Source organism: Mustela erminea, chromosome 13 (assembly GCF_009829155.1).
Source record: "Mustela erminea isolate mMusErm1 chromosome 13, mMusErm1.Pri, whole genome shotgun sequence".
In the NCBI taxonomy this organism is placed as follows: domain Eukaryota; kingdom Metazoa; phylum Chordata; class Mammalia; order Carnivora; family Mustelidae; genus Mustela; species Mustela erminea.
The window spans coordinates 49,434,588-49,460,416 of NC_045626.1; the positions used below are offsets into that span (position 1 = coordinate 49,434,588).

At 35.7% G+C, this 25,829-nt stretch overlaps 1 protein-coding gene across 3 annotated transcripts in view; it reads left to right on the top strand.

Annotated features, from left to right (window-relative positions):
• Window positions 1–25,829, top strand: part of ROCK1 (Rho associated coiled-coil containing protein kinase 1) — a 145,892-nt gene that overhangs the window by 110,762 nt on the left and 9,301 nt on the right. For all 3 annotated transcript variants that reach the window (XM_032311480.1, XM_032311482.1, XM_032311481.1), the window contains exons 19-27: window positions 380–540; window positions 1,880–2,064; window positions 3,789–3,858; window positions 6,190–6,284; window positions 13,617–13,782; window positions 14,964–15,057; window positions 15,498–15,586; window positions 19,776–19,964; window positions 21,079–21,238. In XM_032311480.1, coding sequence (XP_032167371.1) covers window positions 380–540; window positions 1,880–2,064; window positions 3,789–3,858; window positions 6,190–6,284; window positions 13,617–13,782; window positions 14,964–15,057; window positions 15,498–15,586; window positions 19,776–19,964; window positions 21,079–21,238 — 1,209 coding nt within the window. The remainder of the gene's footprint in view (window positions 1–379; window positions 541–1,879; window positions 2,065–3,788; window positions 3,859–6,189; window positions 6,285–13,616; window positions 13,783–14,963; window positions 15,058–15,497; window positions 15,587–19,775; window positions 19,965–21,078; window positions 21,239–25,829) is intronic.

Consider the following 25,829-nt stretch of genomic DNA (forward strand, 5'->3'; position numbering starts at 1 on the left):
TCCACTGTTCTGGAACAATGCAAGGTAGAGATGAATAACCACTGCCTTACTTTTCTGCTTTTATCCGCACTACCCCCATTTTTCTTATTAGTTCACTTTTTTCCCAGCTATATTTTCACCTTCTGGTCTGAAAATGGCTCTGAATAATTTCTCATATCATTGGCATGGGCTGGATTTAGGAGTTTTATTACTTTATTACACTTTATAACTCCCTTCCTTTAAAGATCCTACTATACAAACAATTCAAATAACATTAGGACTTCTATAGTGAATAGCTCTATTAGAATCCCAGGACAAAAACAGTAGGGATTTTTGGCACCAATTTGTTTTATACAGCCCATGAAAATGAAAATATGTATAACTTTTTTTTTTTCCACAGAAATGGAAAAAAAGCTGAAGGAAGAGAGAGAAGCTCGAGAGAAGGCTGAAAATAGAGTTGTTCAGATTGAGAAACAGTGTTCAATGCTAGATGTTGATCTGAAACAATCTCAGCAGAAGCTTGAGCATTTGACTGAAAATAAAGAAAGGATGGAGGATGAAGTAAGAAGAATAGTACTGGTTTTATTCATCTTATAAAAGAGAAACAATCGGGGCGCCTGGGTGGCTCAGTGGTTTAAGCCGCTGCCTTCGGCTCAGGTCATGATCTCAGGGTCCTGGGATCGAGTCCCGCATTGGGCTCTCTGCTCAGCAGGGAGCCTGCTTCCCTCTCTCTCTCTCTGCCTGCCTCTCCATCTACTTGTGATTTCTCTCTGTCAAATAAATAAATAAAATCTTTGAGGAAAAAAAAAAAAAAGAGAGAAACAATCATAAATTATGACTGAAAAGTTATTATCTGTAATTTAAACACCGTCGAGAAGATTTGAGTGAAATAACCTGAATGTATATGTGTTCACTGCTCTGAGGTCACCACTACACCCTTACCTCCTAGGATTTTTCTCTACAAATAGTTTAGTGAACATTCACACATAAGGTCTATGTCATTTTGCACTATGACAGTACTACTCTGTAGAAGTGTTTTAGCTCCTCCCCTGAAGAATCTGACCATCTGCTTTTTTTTTTTTAAGATTTTATTTACTGAGAGAGAGAGAGAGAGAACCCACAGGAGCAGAGGGAGAGAAAGAAGTAGACTCTCCGCTGAACAGGAAGCCCCAGGCAGGTCTCAGTTCCAACCCTGGGACCATGACCTGAGCCAAAGGCAGATGCTTAACCAACTGGGTAGCTCAGTTGGTAGCAGATGCTTAACCAACCATGACCATTCTGCTTTTAAAAAACAAAAACAAAAACAACCTTTACTGTAAAGTTACCTCGTAATCCCAAAGAGGCACAGTTGCTCTTAGATTTCAACAAAAGTATTAAACCACAGAGTTTTGACCAGTTTATATTGATAGGAAGCACAGGGTACACTTTTAGAATGCAGTAAATAAAAAGATAAAATGATATTATATCCTTGTGGTTTATTATAGGAGGGATGAGATATTACCATTATTTAAATATTGAGTAAGACGTCAAAGGTTAATTGTCTGAGAGTCAGAAGCCAGAGTTGGTAAAGGGAACATTATCAGTGGTGATGATAATAAAAGAGTGATTAATGAGCGAAGTGAAGTGTCCTTACCTAAGTGAAGGACAAAAAAGGACTTGATGTATCCAGAGAAGAAAAGACTTACTGAGTAGTAATGGGAAACTTGGGGACCGAAGTATTGATAGTCTTTAAACTTAAAATGGGAGGCTATAGGTGAAAATACTTTTAGAAAATAAAAGTACCTCTCTCCCTTTGCACTCTCCCCTCCTTGCCCCCCATTCTCTCTCTCTCAAATGAATAAGTCTAAATAAATAAATAAATAGTGAAATTTAAGATCCCAATTATTTTTCTCATTCGCAGGTTAAGAATCTGTCCCTTCAACTGGAGCAGGAATCAAACAAGCGGTTGTTATTACAGAATGAATTGAAGACTCAAGCATTTGAAGCAGACAATTTAAAAGGTCAAGAAAAGCAAATGAAACAGGAAATAAATACTTTATTGGAAGCAAAGAGATTATTAGAATTTGAATTAGCTCAGCTTACAAAGTAAGTCTCAAAAATAACATTTTTCTTATTTGTGTTATGTATTTGCTTATGTTTGACATTTTCTGTGTATAGAAATATTGTATTTGGAGTTTGTGAAAGGAAGACTTCAGAAAAATTCATTTAGAGTAGAGATCTTTAAAAGGAGAAAAAAGGAGATTATCAAGAATACTTACTGACTTTACCATAAAACCAAAAGCTACAGATTTGTCATATGATTTTCATACCTACTAGACATGTTTGTTGACACTTGAATTACAAAAATCAGGGACAGGGTTCAATACCTTATGGGAAATGTTCAGTGTTTCTTTATTCTAGAAGCTAGAGTTAGACATGATGACCCTGTATCTGTCTCTTTTTGTTCCTTTGGTTCATCTCCGAATGCAAAGTACCTTTTTTCTTCCACTCTGCGATATGATGTGTTCGTTCGCTTACTTGAAGTGGAGACAAAGCAAGGTGTCATTATTGCTTGCAGAATTTGTATAAAGACATCCTTCAGAAATTTAATGTCAAAGATGTGTGTATCTTATGCCAAGTCATGTGTTTTTATTTCCTCTGGGTTTCTATTAAAATATCTTCCTTTGACACCTTCATTTACAACATAGTAATTCTTGAATAAAATTGTCGTGTTTTGTTTTGTTGCATTTATTTTGGCGAAATTCTTTTCTGCCTTTTAGAGCCATCATTTTTGTGTAATGTGTTTCATAGTTCTCCCAAAATAACTTTCACTCACCATTCAGTGAACATTTATTATGTCCTTTTATCAACCATATGCCTTGGTAGATACAAAGCTATTGCTGTCTAATATGAAAACCTAGCAGATACAGACACAATTGTTTATCCTTGGCAGTGTATATCTGTGGGTTGCATTGTCAGGTAACAGATAACTGTCTTATCTGTTTCTGAGTGAATCATGTTCACGTGTGTATTATATATATGTAGATGTGTCTGTGTTCCTTCTCCTTTATCAGTTATCGTTCTTGCCTCCTTTCTTAGTCCTTACCTGGTTTTTCATTTCCAGCCCCATCCCCATGCTTTTTTGGATATCATGTATAGTACTATATGTATATGTAATGTATAGCATATGTAATATTATTAATATTTATTAAATATTTTCATGTCCCCTCTTTTTATTTGCTTACTTCACTACATAAGACACTTAAAATGTATCCCTAAAGGACACCTGGGTGACTCAGTCAATTAAACTTCTGCCTTCAGCTCCGGTCATGATCCCAGGGCTCTGGGATCGAGTCCCGGGTTGAGCTCCTTACACAATAGGGAGCCTGCTTCTCCCTCTGCCTGCATCTCCCCCTGCTTGTGCTGTGTCTCTCTTTCTGACAAATAAATAAATAAAATCTTCTAAAATTAAAATAAAATATATTCTAAGAATGCTTTTCTCTATAAAAATTTATCATTTTTATAGAAGTATCATTTTTATTGTTGCAACTTGGATTAATCCACAATTAACATTCTCCTAAAAGTCACCTTCAGTAGAAAACAGTTTCCTCTACTTTGCATGGTATCACTTTATAAGGAACAAAATGGAACCAGACAGCATGATCTGACAAATAGAATCATAAAAGTAATACTGTGTAAGGAAATACAGTTTTTAAAAAGTAAAGGTCATTTTAGTAAACATTTTTATTTTTAGCAACTTTAATTAATAGAGAATAATATAAAGCCCAATGTTAATAGCACTCATTTACTGTTTTCTCTTTTACCTGAAGACAGTATAGAGGAAATGAAGGACAGATGCGGGAGCTACAAGATCAGCTTGAAGCTGAGCAATATTTCTCGGTAAGAATCATTTTTAACACTTCGCTTGAAACAAGATATTAAGATTTTTAATGTGAATTGTGACATTTTTTCAAATGACCATGAACTGGTTTTCTCCCCCTTTTAATCTCCCCATCTCTACATTTGATTTCTGAATCTGAGTTCATGGTCTGTGTAAGTTGTAAAGAAATTACCATTTTTGTGAAATATTTCTAGAATTGCTTCAAACTAAAGCTATATATAAGACTTCATTAAGGGGTGGTTGGAGTGTCAGTATTTTCATGCATGGTTCATGTATGCATGTTACATTTGTAGGTATAACTGCATACAGTTATAGGTAGAGTTAATGCTCAACAGCTTTGGTCTTGTTTTAGCTCCCTGTATGCACTTCATGTATCTGTTCTGCTTTTTCCTCTGTAGAAGTCGTTCTAACTCTTACTGGCTGCAGCTTATTTTCACTACTACTTTAACATTTATAGCCAGTGCTTTGAGATTTTATTAAAGCTTCTGCATTTTTTATTTCTTTTGGTTGCCAAGTTTATACTCCACCATTTCAACTTAACATTTACCTAGCTTCTCCATTACTATTAACCCTGGCAGCTGCCTTTTCTACAAGTCTTAGTGCAGTTAAGTGAGAGAGTTTGACTTGTATTGGTGAACATGTCCTAGAAACCAACTGAACAATATTGGAAATAATTATTTCCTTAACAAAGAAACTGAACACTAGTAGAGCTCTACAGAACTTTTCACATGTTCAGAGCTTCATGGTGTACTCTGCTCCTGTCCTAAAAACATGGTGACTGACTTTCTGTTTTTTGCCTGTTTCTTGACTTGTTAGACTATCACTGAAATATGTTTTTAAATTATAAAAAAATTTGGTATTACTGAAAAATTTTTCCTTGGGTAGAGATTAATCTTACTTGTTCAAAGCCACTTGTTCAAAGACCACTTCTGCAGTGGTGTGTAATACCATGCACACTTTCTTGTCCATATACTTTCACAGAATAATCTAATACCTCTTTTATTTACATTCCCATTGAAAAATTTGTACTTTTCTCCTAGAGAAGTGCTATTTCTTAGAGGGATAAGTAAGTTCACAGTTTAAAAGTAATTCTCCAGGGACGCCTGGGTGGCTCAGTTGGTTAAGCAGCTGCCTTCGGCTCAGGTCGTGATCCCAGGGTTCTGGGATCGAGTCCCACATGGGGCTCCTTGCTCGGCAGGGAGCCTGCTTCTCCCTCTGCCTCTGCCTGCCTCTCTGTCTGCCTGTGCTCACTCGCTCTCTCTCCCTCTGTCTTTGAAAAATAAATAAATAAAATCTTTAAAAAAAAAAAAAAAAGTAATTCTCCATAGCTATTTGCTGGTCCTTACTATTTTTTTTCCTTATCTTATATATGAAAAAGGATAGTTTACAAAAAAAGACTGCAGAACTGGAAGTTCCCTTTATAATCACAGCACCTTAACAGAACATGGGTCTAATGCTCCCTCATATCTGTTAAATATTTGTTGTTGGAGTTGGCAAAAGCTGAATGAATTTTATAAGAACCATTGTTCTATAATGTATGTATTACTTGTTAGCAGAATGTTTGATGAATCTTGTTTTGGTATTTTGTTCATGTCTCTCAACCGCCCACTCAATCCCACCTACCCAAAAAGAGAAGTGGTTTTTCTAACATTATTCACTTTAAGAATTGATATAACTTTTAAATGAATAGTGCTTGCTAAGTTTCTTTATAATGTTTTCCCAAATCAATATAATATTTAATGTCCTTGAGATACAATTTCTATACAGTTACTCGTAGCAATTTAAAGTGTATGTTTTGACAAATGTGTATACTATGTGACTACCACCAAAATGAACATGGAAAACCTTCTTTCACCACAAATTCCCAGTGGCCCTTTGCAGTCCCTCTTCCCCACTTACCTCTATTTTCAGGTAACCACTGATTTTGCTTTCTGTCACAATTGACTATTTTTACCTGCTCCAGAATTCCACATACATGGAATCATGCAGTATATAGTCTTTAGCACCTGTTTTTTTTTTTCACTCAGCAAAATATTTTTTAGGTGTATTATGTCATTTGTATCAGCAGGTCATTCCTTTTTATCATTCAGTATGGATACTCCACAATTTTTAAAATTCATCTGTTGATGAACCTGATTGTTTAGAATTTGTGATAAGGCTGCAGTGAAAATTCATGTACAAGATTTTGTGTGGATATATGCTTGCATTTGTCTTGGGTAAATACTTGGGAATAGAATTGTTGGATTGTATGTTGTTTAACTTTATAAGAAACTACCAAACTTTTTAAACTCCTCATAAACATTTCTTTCTCCCAATCACTTATTTTGCAGACACTTTATAAAACCCAGGTAAAGGAACTTAAAGAAGAAATTGAAGAAAAAAACAGAGAAAGTTTAAAGAAAATACAAGAACTACAAAGTGAAAAGTATGTCTATCCATTTTTCTTTAGAACAAGAATCACTATTACATCATAGCATTCTTTAAGTTTAAAAATAGAGAGTAGATTTGCCATTATTCTGATGGGAATGATACAGCAAATCTCATTAGGCTAATTCTGAACAAATCAAACTAAATTTAGACTGATTTTTCTCTTTATGGTGAAGAAGTCCTACATTAACTCTATGGTAATTGTACAGAGATTTGGTAAACTCTAAACATTAAATTGTTTTCAAGGGTCTCTCAATCTTTAAACATCTATTTGTATTTAAATAGTTCATGCTGTACTTGTAAGTCCTTCTTTTATGCTATGTAAAGGTATTTAGGGTCTCCCTTTTAGTTATTAGGCAGGTTAATTTCCATTGCATATCTGCTTAGGGCCTTAGAAGAAGACCTAAAGCTATTTAAGTATAACAACTTCTTATAGCTAGGTGGAACAGATATTAAAACTAGTTTTCTGACATTTTTATATTCTCTTTTCATGTAGAAATTTTAAAAATTTAATCATTTTATTGCTGAAACCAAAAATACATTAAATATTGTAACATGCACAGATCTATGAATTATATGACAGATGTTATTATAATTACCACCCATGAAAGAGAACCTTGCTATCCACTTTAAAAGCCCACTGTAGGGACGCCTGGGTGGCTCAGTTGGTTGGACGACTGCCTTCGGCTCAGGTCATGATCCCGGAGTCCCGGGATCGAGTCCCACATCGGTCTCCCAGCTGCATGGGGAGTCTGCTTCTCCCTCTGACTTTCTCCTCGCTCATGCTCTCTCTCACTGTCTCTCTCTCTCAAATAAATAAATAAAATCTTTATAAAAAATAAATAAAATCTTTTAAAAAAAAAAAAAGCCCACTGTATTGCCTCTTCTTCCCCCACCACTAAATAATCACTATCGTAACACTTATTTGTTGATGGAACTGGGTCATTTTTCCTGTGTATTCCTGTGTTTTCCTCAGGTGCACTGATTTTATTGATTCCATTTCCACAGTTGAACATTCTTATTCTGTGTTTCCTGCAAATCTATGGTTAAATCTAGAACTGTGCTATCCAATATGATAGCCCCTGGTTTTATGTAGCCATTTAAATTTGAACTTATTATTTAATTTTATGTATTATGTATGTATGTATAATATGTAATTTTATGTATTTTATGTAGCCATTTAAATTTAAACTTATTTTGAAAAATTTAAATTTATTTAAATGAAGTTTAAAATTTAGTTTTTCAGGTGTGCTAGCCCCATTTCAGGTGGCCAGCAGTCACATTTAGCTAGTGTCAACCATATTTGACAGCACAGGTGTACAGAACATTTCTATCCTCATAGAAAACTTAATTGGACATCCCTAACTGGGAGTCTTAGTCATATTCAGGTCTGATTTATACAGGGGTGAAGACTGCCTCATACATAATTGTACTGTCTGATTGCTTCTTTGTGTTGTTAACAACCATAGGCACTCAGTGCTTAGATCTTTAATATATTTAGTGGTATCTAAGGTAGGAGCAAAGGTACGTTTTCTGGTTAGTCTCTGTGACAGTGATAGACCCCTCATAGAAAACTTAATTGGACATCCCTAACTGGGAGTCTTAGTCATATTCAGGTCTGATTTATACAGGGGTGAAGACTGCCTCATACATAATTGTACCGTCTGATTGCTTCTTTGTGTTGTTAACAACCATAGGCACTCAGTGCTTAGATCTTTAATATATTTAGTGGTATCTAAGGTAGGAGCAAAGGTACGTTTTCTGGTTAGTCTCTGTGACAGTGATAGTCCCCTGTTATAGTCTACTGCCTATCATTTGTATGGTGTCTGCAGTGTAGTATGCAGTCCCATGTTGTGTGCATTCACTGTGAAGAGAGCACCCAATCTTCCACATACCATATTGTTCTATAGGGTTGATAAGTTTGCCCTTGTTTGATCTATTTAAAAGAAATATACTGATCACCACTAGTGTGGTAAGTACTATGCTTCATGCCAGTGATATGATCATTAGTAAGTTATGGTTCTTACCCTCAAGTACTTCAGAATCTAGTCAGTAGACAAATGTAATTAAGGTAAGTGTCTATAACAAAGTGCTAGGAACTGACAAGGTAGTGTCTTAGAAAGCTTCATTCTTTGAAGTGGAGAATGGATTAGAGGCAGAACTGGTGGATACAGGAAGTTGAATTATGTAACCATTGGAAAATCTAAATGTAAAATTATAGTGGAAGTTGACAGTAAAAGAAGAGGCAAGTATATGGGGAAAATAGGAAGTAGAGGCAATAGGACTTGTAGATTTGGGAGTGTGGGGACAAAAGTTGGGGAAGATTTCAGGTGGGTTCTCAGGTTTTTGACCAGGGAAGTTGGGGTGATGGTAGCACTGGTCCCTGAGTTAAGGAATGCCAAATTTGTGAAACAAGGGGAGACACGATTTTTTCCATTTCAGACCTGTTATAGGCAGTGCCTGTGGGTTGTCCCAAGAGAAATGGTTCTGAAATTGCTTCAGAGCTCAGAGAAAAGATAAGGAAGGACTTGAAGCTGATTTGACAGTCATTGTCATATACTGAAACAGAGATAGATGAGATTTGTTAAGGTGATTATGTACATCAAAGTTTATTAACTCATGAACTTACAGTACCATCCATTTACCTAATTTGAAGCTAGTTGGGTATGTTCAATGTGTAAGTTGTATTATAACAAACTGAGGAATTCATCTCAGTTTTAACCACTTGCTGCCACATGGTAACATTGATTCAGTATTACAAGATCTGATTTTTCAAGAGGAGCCAGAAATCTGAATTTTATGTAAAATGTTGGCCCAAATTTATTTTAATTGTATGTCTGGAGGAACACTTATGTGGACTCATTTTACCCTCTCAGGTAACAAGCTATAATCCCTACTGTAGGATGAGAAGACGTAAAGGCTGATGATAGACTTCTAGCACCTTTACTTCCAAAGAAAGGGGAGAGGAAGGGAATGTAAGAAGTAACCAGTAATACAAGGGGAAAACAGAATAGGATCACAAAATCTAGGAAAATAGAATACTTCAAAGAAGACAAAGTGATTTAAAGTGCCAAATACTCAAAAAGGTCAGGTAAAAAATAAATTGTCCATTATATTTAAGGTTATTAGTTATTTTGTTGAGAACAGTTCCTAAATGGTAATAAGAATGAATATAAGGGTAAGGGTAGAAGTAGAGACCAAGCGTAGACAGTAGCCCTATTTACCTCCTACCGTTCAGCAAACTAATCAGTTACTCTTCTGCCTCAGGGCTTATGGACTTTCCCCTCTTCCTGGAACATTTTTCCTCTGAGTATCCACATGGCATGCTCCTTCACCCTCTTCAGGCCTAGGTCTAAATGTCATCTCAGAGGGGCCTTCCCTGAATATCCTTCCTAAAATTGTGCAAACTTCCCCACCCCACCTTGCTGCCCAGTTTAGTACTTCCTTACATGTTTTGTTTTTCTCTGTAGCACTTTTCCCTTCCCAGTATATTGTAGCATTTGGTGACTTACTTTACTTACTGTTTTTCTCTCTGCTATAACTTAAGCTCAGCAAAGAAAGGAATTTTTAAATGTTTTGTCCTTAACTCTGTTTCACTGTTAAATATGGAGCACCTGGAATTGTACCTAGAACATAGTAGATGGTCAGTAAATATTTCTTAAATTAAAAAATTCAAGAAATATGGTTGTTGAGGCAAGGAGATAGAACAATAGCTAGAGGAGAAGTTGAAAAAGAGCCATTTCTTTTTAAAGATAGCAGAGATTTGAGCATATTTAAATGAGATATGGGAAAGATACCAGAGTGGGGAAAGTTACACATCTATTCATTGAGTGAAACAAAATTTCTGAGCACTTTCTGTGGGCTGGAGACTTCAATACTGCAGTGAACAAGAACAAAGCTCCTGCTTATAATCTTATAACCTAGAAGAAAAAGGAGTCGTTAATAAATTGATTTCATTAAGGAGGCAGGAGAATAAAGGTGACAGATTGGCCTTAGGCATTGGTAAAGACAAGTCTTTTATTTATGGGGAGTTGTGAAGGAAGTTGAATGGCTATAGCTGCAGACAGTTTTACCCTGAACCATCTCATTGTTTCTTTTTTTTCTCTTGCACATATGCATAGCCAGGGATAGAACTGTAATTTGGGATAAATAGGTTTTCTGGCATTTTATATATAACTTAGATACATTTACCTGAATTTGCTACAAAGCAGTAAGCCCAGGTAGGAGTACATTTGTCAGTCTCAAGCCTTGTGTTATAATAGCTCAGAACTACCCCTAGGATCATAGACTTAATTAACATTGGCAGTACTTCCTATCTTTTCCTAACATACTAACTTCTCTGCACTTTGAGATAGCTATTTCATATCTTCTGCTTTCTCCTCAGATCTTCAACAACCTGTCCTCATCCTCACACTCAACAAACGGCCTTGCTTCCTAGAAGTAGAGAACTTCTGCTCTATCCCACCCTAATAGCTACTAACCTGTCTTCCTCTGTAGCTATAAACTCTGCCTTCCTTGACTGATGTAAATAAACAAAATGTGCTTTTAACCACCTCGATCCCATTTTCTGCCTACATAAGAATATGACTTCAGGAATCCTCACCTTTCCTGGGTTCATTTTTTTCCTTCATACAGTCATTTTCATTGTTATGTAAACATACATTAAACATCTTTGTAAAAAATAGCCATCTTCTAAGTGCATTTTACTTCCAGCTGCCATCCTATTTTTCTGCCTCCTTTTGTAGCAGACTTCTTTGAAAGGTGACATACCATTTATATTCAGTTCCTCTTCTCCCTTTCTCTCTCTAGCTCATTCCAGACTTCTGCACTCAAGATGCTACCAAAATAACCCTTCCCATGGTTACTGATGACTTCCTAATAGTTAAAGACAATAGTCAATTCTCAGTCCTTATCTTATTTAACAGTAGCTGTTGACATAGTTGATTACTCTCTCTTGACAAAATTTCTTCAGTTGGCTTCTGTGACATCACATGGCATTTTTTCTTACTGAACTGGCTACTTTTAACCTCCTTTGCTCCTTTGTCCCTTCCCCTCTCTGAGACCTTTAAAGTTTGGAGGGCCCAAGGGATCACTCTTTCCTTGTTCTCATCCAGCCTCATGGCTTTAAATAGCATCAGTGTACAAGCACATTCTCCCCAAATTCCAGACTTGTATGTCCAGCCGTCTGTTTGACTCCACTTGAATGTTTAATAAGCATCTCATTTGTAACATGTCCAGAAAAAACTCCTGATTCCCATACCTTGCCAACCTGCTCCTCCCTGTTTTCCCCATTTCATTTTAGCAATTCCATTATTTCCAGTTGTTTAAATAAAAAAAAAAACTTGAAATTATCCTAAACTTCTTTTTTTTTTTTCTTATACTCTATGTGCAGTCCATTTAAAAGCCTTTTTAGCTGTAATTTAAAAGTATATCCAGCGGCGCCTGAGTGGCCCAGTGGGTTAAAGCCTCTGCCTTCAGCTCAGGTCATGATCCCAGGATACTGGGATCGCGCCCCGCATCGGGCTCTCTGCTTGACGGGGGGCCTGCTTCTTCCTCTCTCTTTCTGCCTGCCTCTCTGCCTACTTGTGATCTCTGTGTGTCAAATAAATAAATAAAATTTAAAAAAAAAAAAAAGTATATCCAGAATCTAATCAGTTCTCACTTGTACCATTTCCCAGCCTGATCCATATTGCCACCGTCTCCAGTTTTGGTACTTTCATTAGCCTCCTAGCTGAGATCCTTGCTTCTGCCATTGTCCCCCAACAGTCTTATCTTAAAACTGCAGCCAGAATGATCTTTTTAAAACCAAATACTCAAAAGTAAGAGCCAAAGTTCCCTATACTGTCATAGAAAGCCTTAAAAGGTCTGTTCTCTCTCCCCACTTCTCTCAATTCATTTCTCACAACTTTCCTTCATCTCTCACCTCACTCACATAAGCTTCTTTCAGACCAAACTTAGGGCATTTGTTATTAGAGATTTCTTCCACCTTAGCCCTGTATTTTCAGATGCCTGCATAGCTCACTCCCTTACTTCCTTCATATCTCTTCTCACATGTCTTCTTAGCAAAGAGGCCTCCTTGATCACCCTGTATAAAATGCACATTCATAGCCTCTTCCACCTTTTTAGTTTTATTTTGTTCTCTGTGGCGTGCTATGTACTGTTCATCTTTTTTAAATTGCTTCTTTCATCCCATTAACATATGCTTCCTCAGGGCAGAGACTTTGTTACTACTATATGTCTTAATTCAGACAGGGGTGTTTGACACATAGTAAACATTTAGGTAAATGCGGACAAATGAATAATTTTTTTTTTTTTTTTTTTTTTTTTTGTAGTTAGTATATGTCTCCCTCCTTAACCTTGAGAAAGAAAATTTCATTTGAGGCGCCTGGGTGGCTCAGTGGGTTAAAGCCTCTGCCTTCAGCTCAGGTCCTGGGATCAAGCCCCACATCGGGCTCTCTGCTCAGTGGGGAGCCTGCCTCTCTGCCTACTTGTGATCTCTGTCAAATAAATAAATAAAATCTTTAAAAAAAAAAAAAAGAAAGAAAGAAAATTTCATTCTTATCATTCCCTTAGTAAAAATAGTTGGAAGTCATTCATTCACTTAGCAAACATTTATTGAGTATCTACTGTATATAGGGAAGATACAGTCATGACTCAGAGAGTTTATTAAACAGAAGTTCTTTAGGAAGAGCAAGCAAACTGGAATGATCTGGTCCTGGTCTGAATGTCAGTTCCAAAAAGCTTTAAAGTATAATTCCCAAGGAGCATTCCTAGAATAGTTTATAGTGCTTTACAAATCTATTTATAAGTCATCATAATCTCATTACATTTCAGAACTGAAAGGATCTCAAAAATCATTTAACCCTCACATTTTACAGGTTTGATTAAATTGAGCTCCAGGAAATATAAGAAATTTGCCCCGTGTCCTTACCCAGTTAGTGAAGAACAGGGATAAGGGTTAAGGTCTGGCCTCCTGGTTTACAAGCCTATTACTTTTCCTCTCTCCTATGCTACCTTCCATTCTAAATCCACAACAAGTTCGTTTTCAAAAGTAGACTGCTTGCCATTGCTTTACTACCTTTTCTTAGTTAAGCACAACAGCAGGTACAGGATTAAAGAGTTCTTTACTTGTACAGTTTTTCAAAATGTTAGAAGTTAAATTTATTACTTTTATAGAATTTTTGCATTGGATTCAATAATGAATTTTATTTTAAGCAATAAAATACTTAATTCTTACTGTTTAAATATAGTTGTCTTCTTTAAGCATATCATTAAGTTGGAAAAATAACTGAATTTCTTTATAACCATTTCTCTTATAAATCTATTGCAGGGAAACTCTTGCTACTCAGCTGGATCTAGCAGAAACAAAAGCTGAGTCTGAGCAGTTGGCTCGAGGGCTTCTAGAAGAACAGTATTTTGAATTAACCCAAGAAAGCAAGAAAGCTGCTTCCAGAAATAGACAAGAGATTACAGATAAAGATCATACTGTTAGTCGGGTAAGTGTGATTGTCAGGTAAGTTTTATGACTGAAATTTATCTAAATCAAAATAAGTCACATCTTAGTGTTAGGGTGAATATGTGTGCATATGTATTTACTTTGACTTATACAGAGTGGTCAATCTGTACTTATGTATAAAATAGTTTATATAATCCAAAACCATTGTTAATGGTTTTTTAATGACTGAAATTCTTATTCAGTGTAATGTGTTTTTTCTCTTTCTAGCTATAGATCTTTTTTTTTTTTTTTTTAATTTATTTTGACAGACAGAGATCACAAATAGGCAGAGAGGCAGGCAGAGAGAGAGAGGAAGGAAAGCAGTCTCCCCGCTGAGCAGAGAGCCCGATGCGGGGCTCGATTCCAGGACCCTGGGATCATGACCTGAGCCGAAAGCAGAGGCTTTAACCCACTGAGCCACCCAGGCGCCCCTCTAGCTATAGATCTTAATATATTTTATGTAAAGAAATCCTTGGGTTAAATTTATTTGTTGTATTATCTTAATACATTGCAACTGACTTTGTGACCACAATTTTATAAAACTCAGAGAAACTGTTTTGGGATGAGAAATTCTTTATGGATATCTACAAATTAATCCCAGAAAACCAGTACTACAATTACTATTCCTGAAATTTACACTATTTTCTATATAGATCATGGAGATTGAAAGGGGAGTTAGATTTTTCTTTTGAAGTTACCATGAAGTGCTCTGGTATTAGTAGTCCTGCGTTCAAAGCGTAGCTCTGCCTCTGAGAAGTTACATGGTCTTGGCAATTTACGTTACTACCTTAAACCTCAGATTCTTCGTCTATAAAATAGAAATAATACCAGGGTGCCTGGCTGCCTCAGTCAGTATATCATGTGACTCTTGATCTTGGAGTTGTGAATTTGAGTCCCATGTTGGGTGTAGAGTCTACTTTTATTAAAAAAAAAAAAGAAGAAGAAAGAAAGAAAGAGGGAAATAATACCTATTCTACAAGATTCTTATGAAGGTTAAATGAAGTATATTTGAATTTAAGTATATCCACTTACGTTAAACCAGAACCCAGGCATTTTTATAACAAAGCAGTATCTGACTCCACATTTAAGGAGAATGCAGTTTTTGTTTTTTTTTAAGGTCATTGTTTTAAATACAAGACTAGCAAAGTGAATGTAACTTAAACCTTTGTGTATTTTGTTAAGCTTGAAGAAACAACCAGCATGTTAACCAAAGATATTGAAGTATTAAGAAAAGAAAATGAAGAGATAACCGATAAAATGAGGAGGGCAGAGGAGGGTACGTAAGGTTTTTTGTTTCTGTTTTTCTTTTTTAATCATAATGTTTCATCCAGTTCAGTGGTAAATCTTGAGCTATTCATATTGTGTGTTAGGTTTTTGAAATTTGTTTTCAAATGTTAAATAACTTTTGTAGCCTTAAGAATTATCTTAGTGGAACTTAAATGTTCTCAGCCCCAAAAATGGTATGTGAGGTGATGGATGTGTTCAGTAACTTGATGGTAGAATCCTTTCATGATGTACACTTGTATCAAATCATGTTGTACAGCTTAAGTATCTTACAGATTTGTCAGTTATAGCTCAGTAAAGCTGAACAAAAAAGAATTATCTTTACGAAGTTACTAAAAGTTGTGTAGTGTATACTAATTTAAGTAAAGAACATTGTTAATTTGGAACACATTTTAATGTCATATAATAACACTTTATATAATTTATTAACAGAATATAAATTGAAGAAGGAGGAGGAGATCAGTAATCTTAAGGCTGCCTTTGAAAAGATTATCAATACAGAAAGAACCCTTAAAACGCAGGTATACATGCTCTCTTAGCCTTTTCCAAATGTTTTATTTGAATATCATATGCTCAGAAATTAATATTTTTTGTGTCTGTACTTATTTCTTAAAACTTAGGTTATAATGTTCAGACTTTTCACTGGAACAAATAATGTAATATTCTTTCTTCATTCAATATAGAAGACTTTTCAGAAAATTGGATTTCAGTTGAGTTAAGAAAGAAGATGTGAGATAGATAGATAGGTGGAATAGTAGCCTTAAAAAAAAAAGAATGAAATCTTACCATTTGCAGCCACAGGGAGAGAACTGTGCTGTATTATGCTAAGCAGAATTAGTCAGAGAAAGACAAAATACCACATGATTTCACTGATGAGTATAATTTAAGAAAACAAATGAATATAGGGGAAAGAAAAAAAAAAAAGAGGGACACAAACCATAAGAGACTCTTAACTATAGAGAACAATCTTAGGGTTGCTGGAGAGGAGGTGGGGGGTAGGCTAAATGGGTGACAGGCATTAAGGAGGACACTTGTGATGAGCACTGGGTTAGTTAATATAAGTGATGAATCATCAATTTCTGTCCAGAAACTAATACTACACTATATGTTAACTAACTAGAATTTTAATAAAGGAAAAAGAAAGTAGCTTTCCTGATCATTTGACTAGTAAGAACATATTTTAGATTGTACAGAAGACCCATAATTGACGGTAGGAAAGCTTAGTGAAAACACTTGACTGAAGCCAAAAGAGAAGAATTAGGAATAAATAAACTATAGGGGTGGCTGTATCATTTTACTGTGTATTTAGTGAAGCAGCTAGATCAGATTTAACTTGATATCTTACATTTTATTAAGTTATCTAGTAGTTTAAATTCTTCATAACATATTGTGTATCTCAGTTGATTTTATGATAAAATAAATTTTTTTACCTTTTTTTTTTTTTTTTAAGATTTTATTTATTTATTCACCAGAGAGAAAGAGAGCATGTATAAGCAGGGGGAGCATCAGGGAGAAAGAGAAACAGGCTTCCCACTGAGCAAGGAACCTGATGCAGGACTCAATCCTAAGACCCTGGTATCATGACCTGAGCCAAAGGCAGGTGCTTAACAGACTGAGCCACCCAGGCGTCCCAGTATTTTTTTACTTTTTTATTAAACATTTGTAATATCCCCTTTACCACTTACCGGGTCTCCATCTCAGCAGTTTTTTATGTTGCAACCAGATTAATCTTTCAAAAATGCACTTAATATCTGTTGAGAATCCTTCCGTGGAAGTTCTGTGTACCTTTATATACAGAGACCATGAAGAAAAAAGATTGACATTTGACGTTTATTACCCAAAAATTCAAGTCTCTGGAATCCAAAACAACATAAGCTGAAAGAAAAAAAACTAAGTAGAATATTTATAGAAAATACAGATAAATATAAAGAGTATCTCCAAATTTTAAAAAGGCAATTTAATGTGGAAAAAAGGAGGGCATTTGAGAGAAAAGGAAACAGTAAAGAATTTTAAGAAGCTCAACCATAACAGTAAGCCAAGAAATAGAAATTAAAGTAATAATGAGGTATGTTTTTGACAAATGGGCACATTTAAATTAGATACAATCCTATTTGGCAAGAACATGTGGAAAGTTTATTTGTATAGTTTTTGAGGGAATAAACTATGAGAATGATTAACACAGACTAACACGTTTTTTTGTTTGTTTTTTTTTTTAAAGATTTTATTTATCTATTTGACAGAGAGAGATCACAAGTAGGCAGAGAGGCAGGCAGAGAGAGAGGGAGGAGGAAGCAGGCTCCCCACTGAGCAGAGAGCCCGATGCGGGACTCGATCCCGGGACGCGAGACCATGACCTGAGCCGAAGGCAGCGGCCCAACCCACTAAGCCACCCAGGCGCCCCCAGACTAACACGTTTTAATGTGCATATTCTTTGACCTAGTAATTGCACATTCGGAATTTATCCTATATTAAAAACTCCACAAATGCTCATAAGAAGTATATACAGATGTAATTATGTAATGACATTTTTAATGGTGAAAAGTAAATTAACCCAACCACCCATCAGCATAGTATTGACAAATCATAATACATCCATGCAATGCAAAGAAGCCATTAAAAATAAATGAAATAGGGGCACTTGGGTGGCTTAGTCGCTTAAGCATCTGCCTTCGTCTTGGGTCATGATCCCAGATTCCTGGGATCAAGTGCCATGTCAGGCTCCGTGCTCAGTGGAGAGTCTGCTTCTCCCTCTCCCTCTGCATCTCCCCCTGCTTCTCTTTCGCTCTGTCAAATACATTTTTTTTTTTAAAAGTAAATGAAATAATACATAATGACATAGGGAAATATTTCCTATGATGTATGATATAAAATCAAATTTTTTGAAAGATTTTATTTATTTATTTGACAGACAGAGATCACAAGTAGGCAGAGAGGCAGACAGAGAGAGAAGGAAGCAGGCTCCCTGCTGAGCAGAGAGCCCGATGCAGGGCTCGATCCCAGGACCCTGGGATTACAACCGGAGCTGAAGGCAGAGGCTTGAACCCACTGAGCCACCCAGGCGCCCCTAAAATCAAATTTAAAAAGCAAGTCGCAGCACAGAATGTACAGCATGATTCTGTTTTTAAATTTAATTAGATTTGTAATCAGCTTATATATGCATAGGGAAAATTTAAATACACACCCAGCAGATTGAAAGAGACTTAAGCAGAGGTGCTCTTGGATGGATGATACCACAAGGGCTTTTCACTTTCTTCATAATACATTTTTGTGTTTGATTTTTTCCTGTAATATGTTAGATTTACTATTGTAAAAAAAAATACTCATTATGAGTTCAGTGAAGTAAGTTTTTACTGCATTAAAAAATTTATGGACTCCTCATCCTAGATAGGACCAAATCTACATGGAAATGATAGTGGCTCAGCTTTTTTTCTATTCTTTTTTTTTTAAGGCATGTTTTCTTAAGATTTTATTCATTTATTTATTTGTCAGAGAGAGAGGGAGAGTGAGCGCATGCACAAGCAGGCAGAGTGGCAGGCAGAGGCGGAGAGAAAAGCAGGCTGCCTGCCAAGCAAGGAGCCTGATGTGGGACTTGATCCCAGAAACCTGGGATCATGAACTGAGCTGAACAGCTTAACGGACTGAGCTACCCAGGCGTCCCCTTTTTTCTATTTTAATGAAAAAAATCTTTTTTTTTTTTTTTATCATTGCTGAAAACACCATGACTTACGTTTTAGTTCATGTAGCTTAATGTTTTTAAGACTTCTGTCTCATTTTGAATATATTCTTTCCTCTGGCAGAGGGGGTTAGCCTCAGCTAACATTTATATTCCCTCTTACATGCAAAGGGGCCTCAGTATGGCCTAGTCTGGTTCCCTGTCTGCTTACTTTTCTCCTTGTCCAGAAGAAAAAAATTATCTTTCATCTGATAGTAATGCCATTCTTGGCTGTCCCTGACTCCCCTCTTTAATATTGTTTCATTTTGCTTATTCAACTCCTGTTTTAAGAAACATATGTGGACACATAGCAGGTACACCAGGAAGCCATCCCTGACCTCCCAAGTTTCAGTTAGGTACTGCTCTCATAGCATCCTTTTGCCTCTTTTCTTTTTACTCACCATTCTCTACTATAATGCTTGCTTGTCTGGCTCCTCCACCAGATTAGGGATGATGGATGTAACTTCGGGGCATAACTGTATATTCTATTTTTTTTAAGATATATTTATTTATTAGAGAGAGAGAGATCATGAGCAGAAGGGGCAGTGGGAGAGAGAATTCCTAGCAGATTCCGCACTGAACACAGAACCTGATCCTGGGCTCTATCCCACTACACTGAGATCACAACCTGAGCAGAAACCAAGAGTCAGAGGCCCAACCAACTGTGCCACCCAGGCGCCCTTGTATATTTTTATATCTAGTACCAATCATAGTGCCTACATTATAACAAGTGCTGGATAATTGTTGAATGATAAATGGATTTTTGCAAGCCTATTTGGTTCTTACATTTGAGTGAGATAAAACAGTAATAGTTACTCTTGCTACCAGTTATCATGTCCCAGCCTTCATTAGGTTCTTATCCTTACACACAGAGTCCTGCTTTCTGATTTTGAAGGAAAGAAAAATATATTTTAGTGGAGATTTAAATTAGGTATAATTAGATTATAGTATATAATTAGATGATATAGACCTTTATTAATATTTTAATATTTTAATAGGCTGTTAACAAATTGGCAGAAATAATGAATCGGAAAGATTTTAAAATTGATAGAAAGAAAGCTAATACACAGGATTTGAGAAAGAAGGAGAAGGAAAATCGAAAGCTACAACTGGAACTCAACCAAGAAAGAGAGAAATTCAACCAGATGGTAGTGAAACATCAGAAGGAACTGAATGACATGCAGGCGGTAAGGTTTGTGTGTGTGTGTGTGTGTGTGTGTGTGTGTGTGTGTTTGCAGGATTATTTTCTTAATTTGTCATTGCTATTTATACCTGTCATATGTTGATCTTATCTAGATTTTTTAGTATAAAAATGCATATTCAGGATTGTAGAGTCCACAGATTGATTTTTATGACTCTGATATGAACTGTGATCTTGAAAAACTAGAAAGATACTCTTATCTATTAACCATGATAATTTGAGTAATTTTTACCCATTAGCATGTGCTTGATTAAAGATGCTGCTTCGAGAGAAACTACCAAGGGTTTGCCTCTTTGACGTTAGACTGAAATAGAGATAGGACTAGGAAAATACTAAGTATAGTTGAGATAGAGGATTTGAAGTATTATAGATTTTTTGTTTTCTCTAATCAGGACTCACTTTTCGGAAATCAAAATTTCAAACTTAATTTTTTGATATTTCCTGGCTTGTTAATAGTACAAAATTAAGAACATGGTCTCTGGACCTAGACTGATTTAGATACAAGCACTGGCTATCATTTGTGGTTTTACTGTCCTGAGCAGCTTTCTGTACCTTTTAAACTATTTCATTTGGAGCCGTAAAAGCATTTCCTGTTGTTTTTAACAGGTGTTTGGTGTTTGGTTTTTGATGCTTTGTATTTATGTATGTATGTATGTATTTATTTATTTATTTTGAGAGAGGGAGGGTGCCCAGCAGACAAAGAGGGCAAGAGAGAATCTTAAGCAGGCTCCCCGCCCAGCACAGAGCCTGATGTGTGAGGCTCAGTCTCAAAAGCCTTCCATCATGACCTAAGCCAAAATCAAGAGTTGGGTGCTTAACCAGCTGAGCTACCCAGGTCCCAGCTGCTTTGTATTTAAAAATTAAAACAAAAGATTTGTTTAAAGCAAGGAGAAAAGGAGGTTACCCAAGCAATTTATTACTGAGGAAGAGAACTTACATTTTTACAATTATATCATAATCTGTAGTATTTAGCATTCATGAAACTTACATTAATTTTTTAGGAAGAGCAACTTTAGATTCTTTAACATTTACAGTTCCATTAATTCTTAATTTTTTAATGCTGGGAATTTGATAGTGATTTTTTGTATTTTTCAAAATAGCAATTGGTAGAAGAATGTGCACATAAGAATGAGCTTCAGATGCAATTGGCTAGCAAAGAGAGTGATATAGAGCAATTGCGTGCTAAACTTTTGGACCTTTCGGATTCTACAAGTGTTGCTAGTTTTCCTAGTGCTGATGAAACTGATGGAAACCTTCCAGGTAAGAATATTCCTGTTCATTCAGGTTTGATTAAAGACATGGAAATTAATGTATGTTTCTTTCATTTAACTTTCTACCCTTTGTCATTTTTTTCCATGGACCTTAAGATATTTCTGTTTCTGATAGCCAAAGTCTGATTATGTCTGCATTTTATAGAATAAGAACAGTCGAAAGGCTATTAAAGTGAATCTAAGAGGCTGTATCTGAATAAAAATCTTGAAGAACCTTATGAACCTATGAACACTTAACTCCATGGTGAAAGTTGAAGCTGCTGCTTTTACCTTTCACTATTTAAAGGAAATTACATGTTTTCATGAGTAACAGCTCTTTAATGTTTATGTTTTTGTTTTTTTGTATTGTTGTACAAAAACTAAGAACTGGGCTTAATAATCAAAACCACAGCAGCCTATAGAGAGAGACCTTTCTAATGTAGTTTTGATAAACTTTGGTCAGACTTTAAGTTTCAAATTTAGAGAAATAGATTTAAAAGGATTGAGAGATGCAGTGAGGGGGTAAGTCAATTGAAGACAAAAGTGAGTATGTAGCATTTCAGACTTTTTTCCTTTGTCTTTTTTTTTCCCCAGTAGAGAGTAAATTTAAAAATAAACATCCATTCTTGGGTTTATTATAGCGTAAGTTATAGTACATTTATATATTTTTTTTTAATTTTTTTTTAAGATTTTATTTATTTATTTGACAGAGAGATCACAAGTAGGCAGAGGAGCAGCAGGCAGAGGGCAGAGCGCGGGTGGTAAGCAGGCTCTCTGCTGAGCAGAGAACCCCTTGCGGGGCTTGATCTTGGGACCCTGGGATCCTGAGCTGAAGGCAGAGCTTTAACCCACTGAGCCACCCAGGCACCCCCGTACATTTATATTTTTTTAACAGAGGTAGGCAATACACATAAGTTCAATTTAGGAATAAATAGGGTATAAATATACACACACATACATTTGACATCTACATATCCTTTGTTCAAGGTTTTAGAAGCTTTGTTCACATGGTCATAAATATGAAAATCGATTTTAATTTATGTGTTTCCTGAATAATGTGTTAGATTTAACTCTTGTATACCATGTCATCCCTGCCCTCTTCCTTTTGTGTCTTTGCTAGCCCCAAATTAGATATCTGAGAAAGGACAGAGAGTGAAATTTCTTATGAAAATGGTCAAGGAGTTCCTTCTGTTTTCCCATTATTAGTTCTCTGAAACCTCCTGCGTCTTGAAAATCTTGTAGGTGCATGTCCTTTATCAGAGGATCACTTTGGATTTAATAAGAACTCTTGCTTCAGCTGTTGTTTGAAAATCTTTCAAAAGTTAGTTTTAATCATCAGAGTATGACTTTTAGGGATGTTTGGCTACATTCTTGAAATTGTTGAAATGAAATTGTAGCTTAGAGTCCCTCTTCATTAATCCCAAGCTGTGTCTTGAATTATTCAGTAAAGGAATTCTTACTCAATTTAGTGGAAGTTAAATAGCCTGACCAGGTTTTTTGTCTTTATTCCACCCATTTACGTTTAACTTTGATTATAATGTCTTATTATGTTTGCCTTGGTTTTCGTTATATTAGGTTAAACATTGCAGAGACTTTATTGATGAATATTACTTAGAATAATTTGAATTGAATGATTAGTTTGGGAGACATCTAAAGAGGAGGAAGGTGACGAGTTTTTGTCTTCCATTCTGGCTTATTCAAGAAAGTTAAACTCAGGATGATCAGATGGTTTGATTGGCAGACTTAAATTAGGGCTCCATTTAAATTTCTGAATCCTGACCTAATCCATTTAGGAATAAGTCGGCAAAGAAACTGTAAAATGTTGCTACTGACTCCATTTTGAGTTATATCACTTAGAATAGCTGTGTATTTTCAGAGATTCTGTTGTAAGGTTTTCAAAATTCAAACCAAGTGAAGGAAAAAATAATACTGGTGGGCATTCTTCCTTGCTATAAAATGAAAAAGTCAGTTATCCCTGTCTCTTATTAGTGCACTCTTAGTCTTGAAACTTTACAAAGATCTCTGTAGTGCTAACTTTCACACTGTACGTAGACAGTAATGGAAAATCTTTATTTTTTTAACCCATTTTTGCATCAGATGTTTTGCTTAGTAAATTAAAAATCTGTTCTAAATCTATTTACTAGAACTTGGGGTGCTTGGATGGCTCAGCCATTACGTGTCTGCCTTCGGCTCAGGTCATGATCACCTAGGGTTCTGGGATCGAGCCCTGCATCAGGTTCCCTGCTCAGTGGGAAACTGCTTCTCCTTCTCCTATTCCCTCTGCTTGTGTTCCCTCTCTTGCTGTGTGTCTGTCAAATAAATAAAATCTTTTAAAAAAAAAAGAAAGTTACCATTAAAAAAAACCAATTTACTAGAACTTAAAAATGGGCATTGGCAAATAAAGTTAAGGTTTTGCTGTCATATCTAGGAAGAACTGTTAAAGAATTGATAGTCGCTCTTAATTTAAGAGAGTTACATATGATTCAAGTATCTAAAATTTTTGAAGATAATGACTAATGATTAATTTTACTTAGTTTAGAAAATTAGTTAATTGAACTACAGGCTGAAAAGGGAGAACTTTGTATGGCATACATTTACTTAACAGTTAAAATAAAGGCCTATTGAAATATGGATCATTTTTTTAGCGCAACAAGATTTTTTTTTTTAAGATTATTTATTTTAGAGAGAGAAAGAACACACATGCTTGTTGTGCATGAGAGGAAGAAGGTCAGAGAGAGAGAAGGAGATTGAGGTGGGGCTCAGTGCCGGGGCCTTGTGATCATGACCTGAGCTGAAACCAAGAGTTGGATGTTTTAACCAGCTAAGCCACGCAAATACCCTGAGATGTTTTTTGTTGTTGTTTTGGGTTTTTTTCCCCCCAAGAAGTTGGGTGGATCGGGGCACCTTTGCCTCAGGTCATGATCCCAGAGTCCTGGAATCTAGCCCCATGTCATGCTCTCTGCTCAGCGGGGAGCTTGCTTCTCCCTCCTGCTCAGCCTGCTGCACCCCTGTTTGAGCTTGCTCGCTCACTTGCTCGCTCTCTCTCTCTCTGTCAAATAAATAAAATCTTTAAAAAAAAAAAATGTTGAGTGGATGAACTGATAATATGACTTAGTAATAGATTTCATCATTCAATATAAAGATTCTCATTTAATTACCATGTATACCTAGGGCTAAGCCTCTATAACCTTAGTGGGCATCTTGTCCTTAACTAGATGATTCCTCTTAAGTTTCCCAATTCTAAAAAAAACTTAGGAAAAAATGATCTGTCGTACAATCCTGTGAAGTTCTTAAAATCACTGTTATTCGCCTGATTCTTTTATGTCTTCACCCTCTTTTTGGTTCTGTAGCAGGTTGTATCTTAGTACAGTATAAATATAAAAGTTACACTTGGGTTAAGATTTTCCCCTTGCCTCCATGATAAAAAGATTAACATGATAACTGCCTCTCCTCCCTTGTTCTTTCTCTTTCCTTCTTTTGGAACCACTGAGCTAATAATCTGAAAACAATGTAAAAGTAGATGAAGCACTAGAGAAAACACTTGATATCAACATTCTATTAATACTCATTGTCTCTTATGGATTATCTGCATCATTCTCTCTCCATCTAGCTTTATCTCAGTCTATGTAATTTAAACCTGTAAATAGTGGATTTCTTAGTGTGTTTCAAGTATTTGAGTATATAACAGCTCCTGATGTGCCCAAATCTTATCAGTGGTTTGGAGATAATACATCTGAAGTCTTGAGCATTGATTAATTTCCTTTTTTATATCACTTATGAATACAATTAAAATATTTTGGGATAGTTCCTTAGCTCTGTTTCTAAAGAACCTACAGCCAAAAGCTATAAATAATTTTGGCATTTATTCTCATAGAGAAATAACTGGGGGATGCGGTATTTTGGCATACACAGTTTTATATAAATGTCAAGGTTTCAGTGACTTTCACATCTTTTTTGTGAGGAATTACTTGATTAAATAGACTTAGGAGGAGTAAGAGCTGCAGTTTGGGACACACTGCAGGGAAATTTTCCTAGCGATAACTTGTTGCTTTTGTAAGATAGAATATTTGTGAGTGACTAGCAACCTTCTGCATATTATTTAATATGAAGCTGCCCTTTGGTTTTTAAATTATAACAATTATTTATGAGAGTGACTGGCTAATTCAGAAAAAAAAAATTGCAAAATAATCAACAAATATCTGTCAAGTACCTATCTACTCTTGTGTGTCAGATATCTTGAGGTGTATAAAAATAGTGTTATGATATGGTCCCTGATCTTACAAAACTTATCAAGGAACTACCTAAGAAGATGAAATAATTATTGCTGAACTAAATTAACAGCAACTGAGAAAAATGTTGGGAGAAGAGGAGGATCATTTTGAGCTCAGGTTTCTCATTATCTTCTCCACCTTTACAACTACAGTTTAGATTAAGGGGAATAACAAAACCAAAGGACATTAGGTGCATGGTAGAAGTTAGAACAAGAAGAATATTACTTCTGATTGAATTAACTGCAAAGCTTTTTAGTTAAAGGACAGAGTAGCATTATGTTCTAGGAACACAAGCTCAGAAATTAGGTTAAACCTACTGTTTTGACAGTT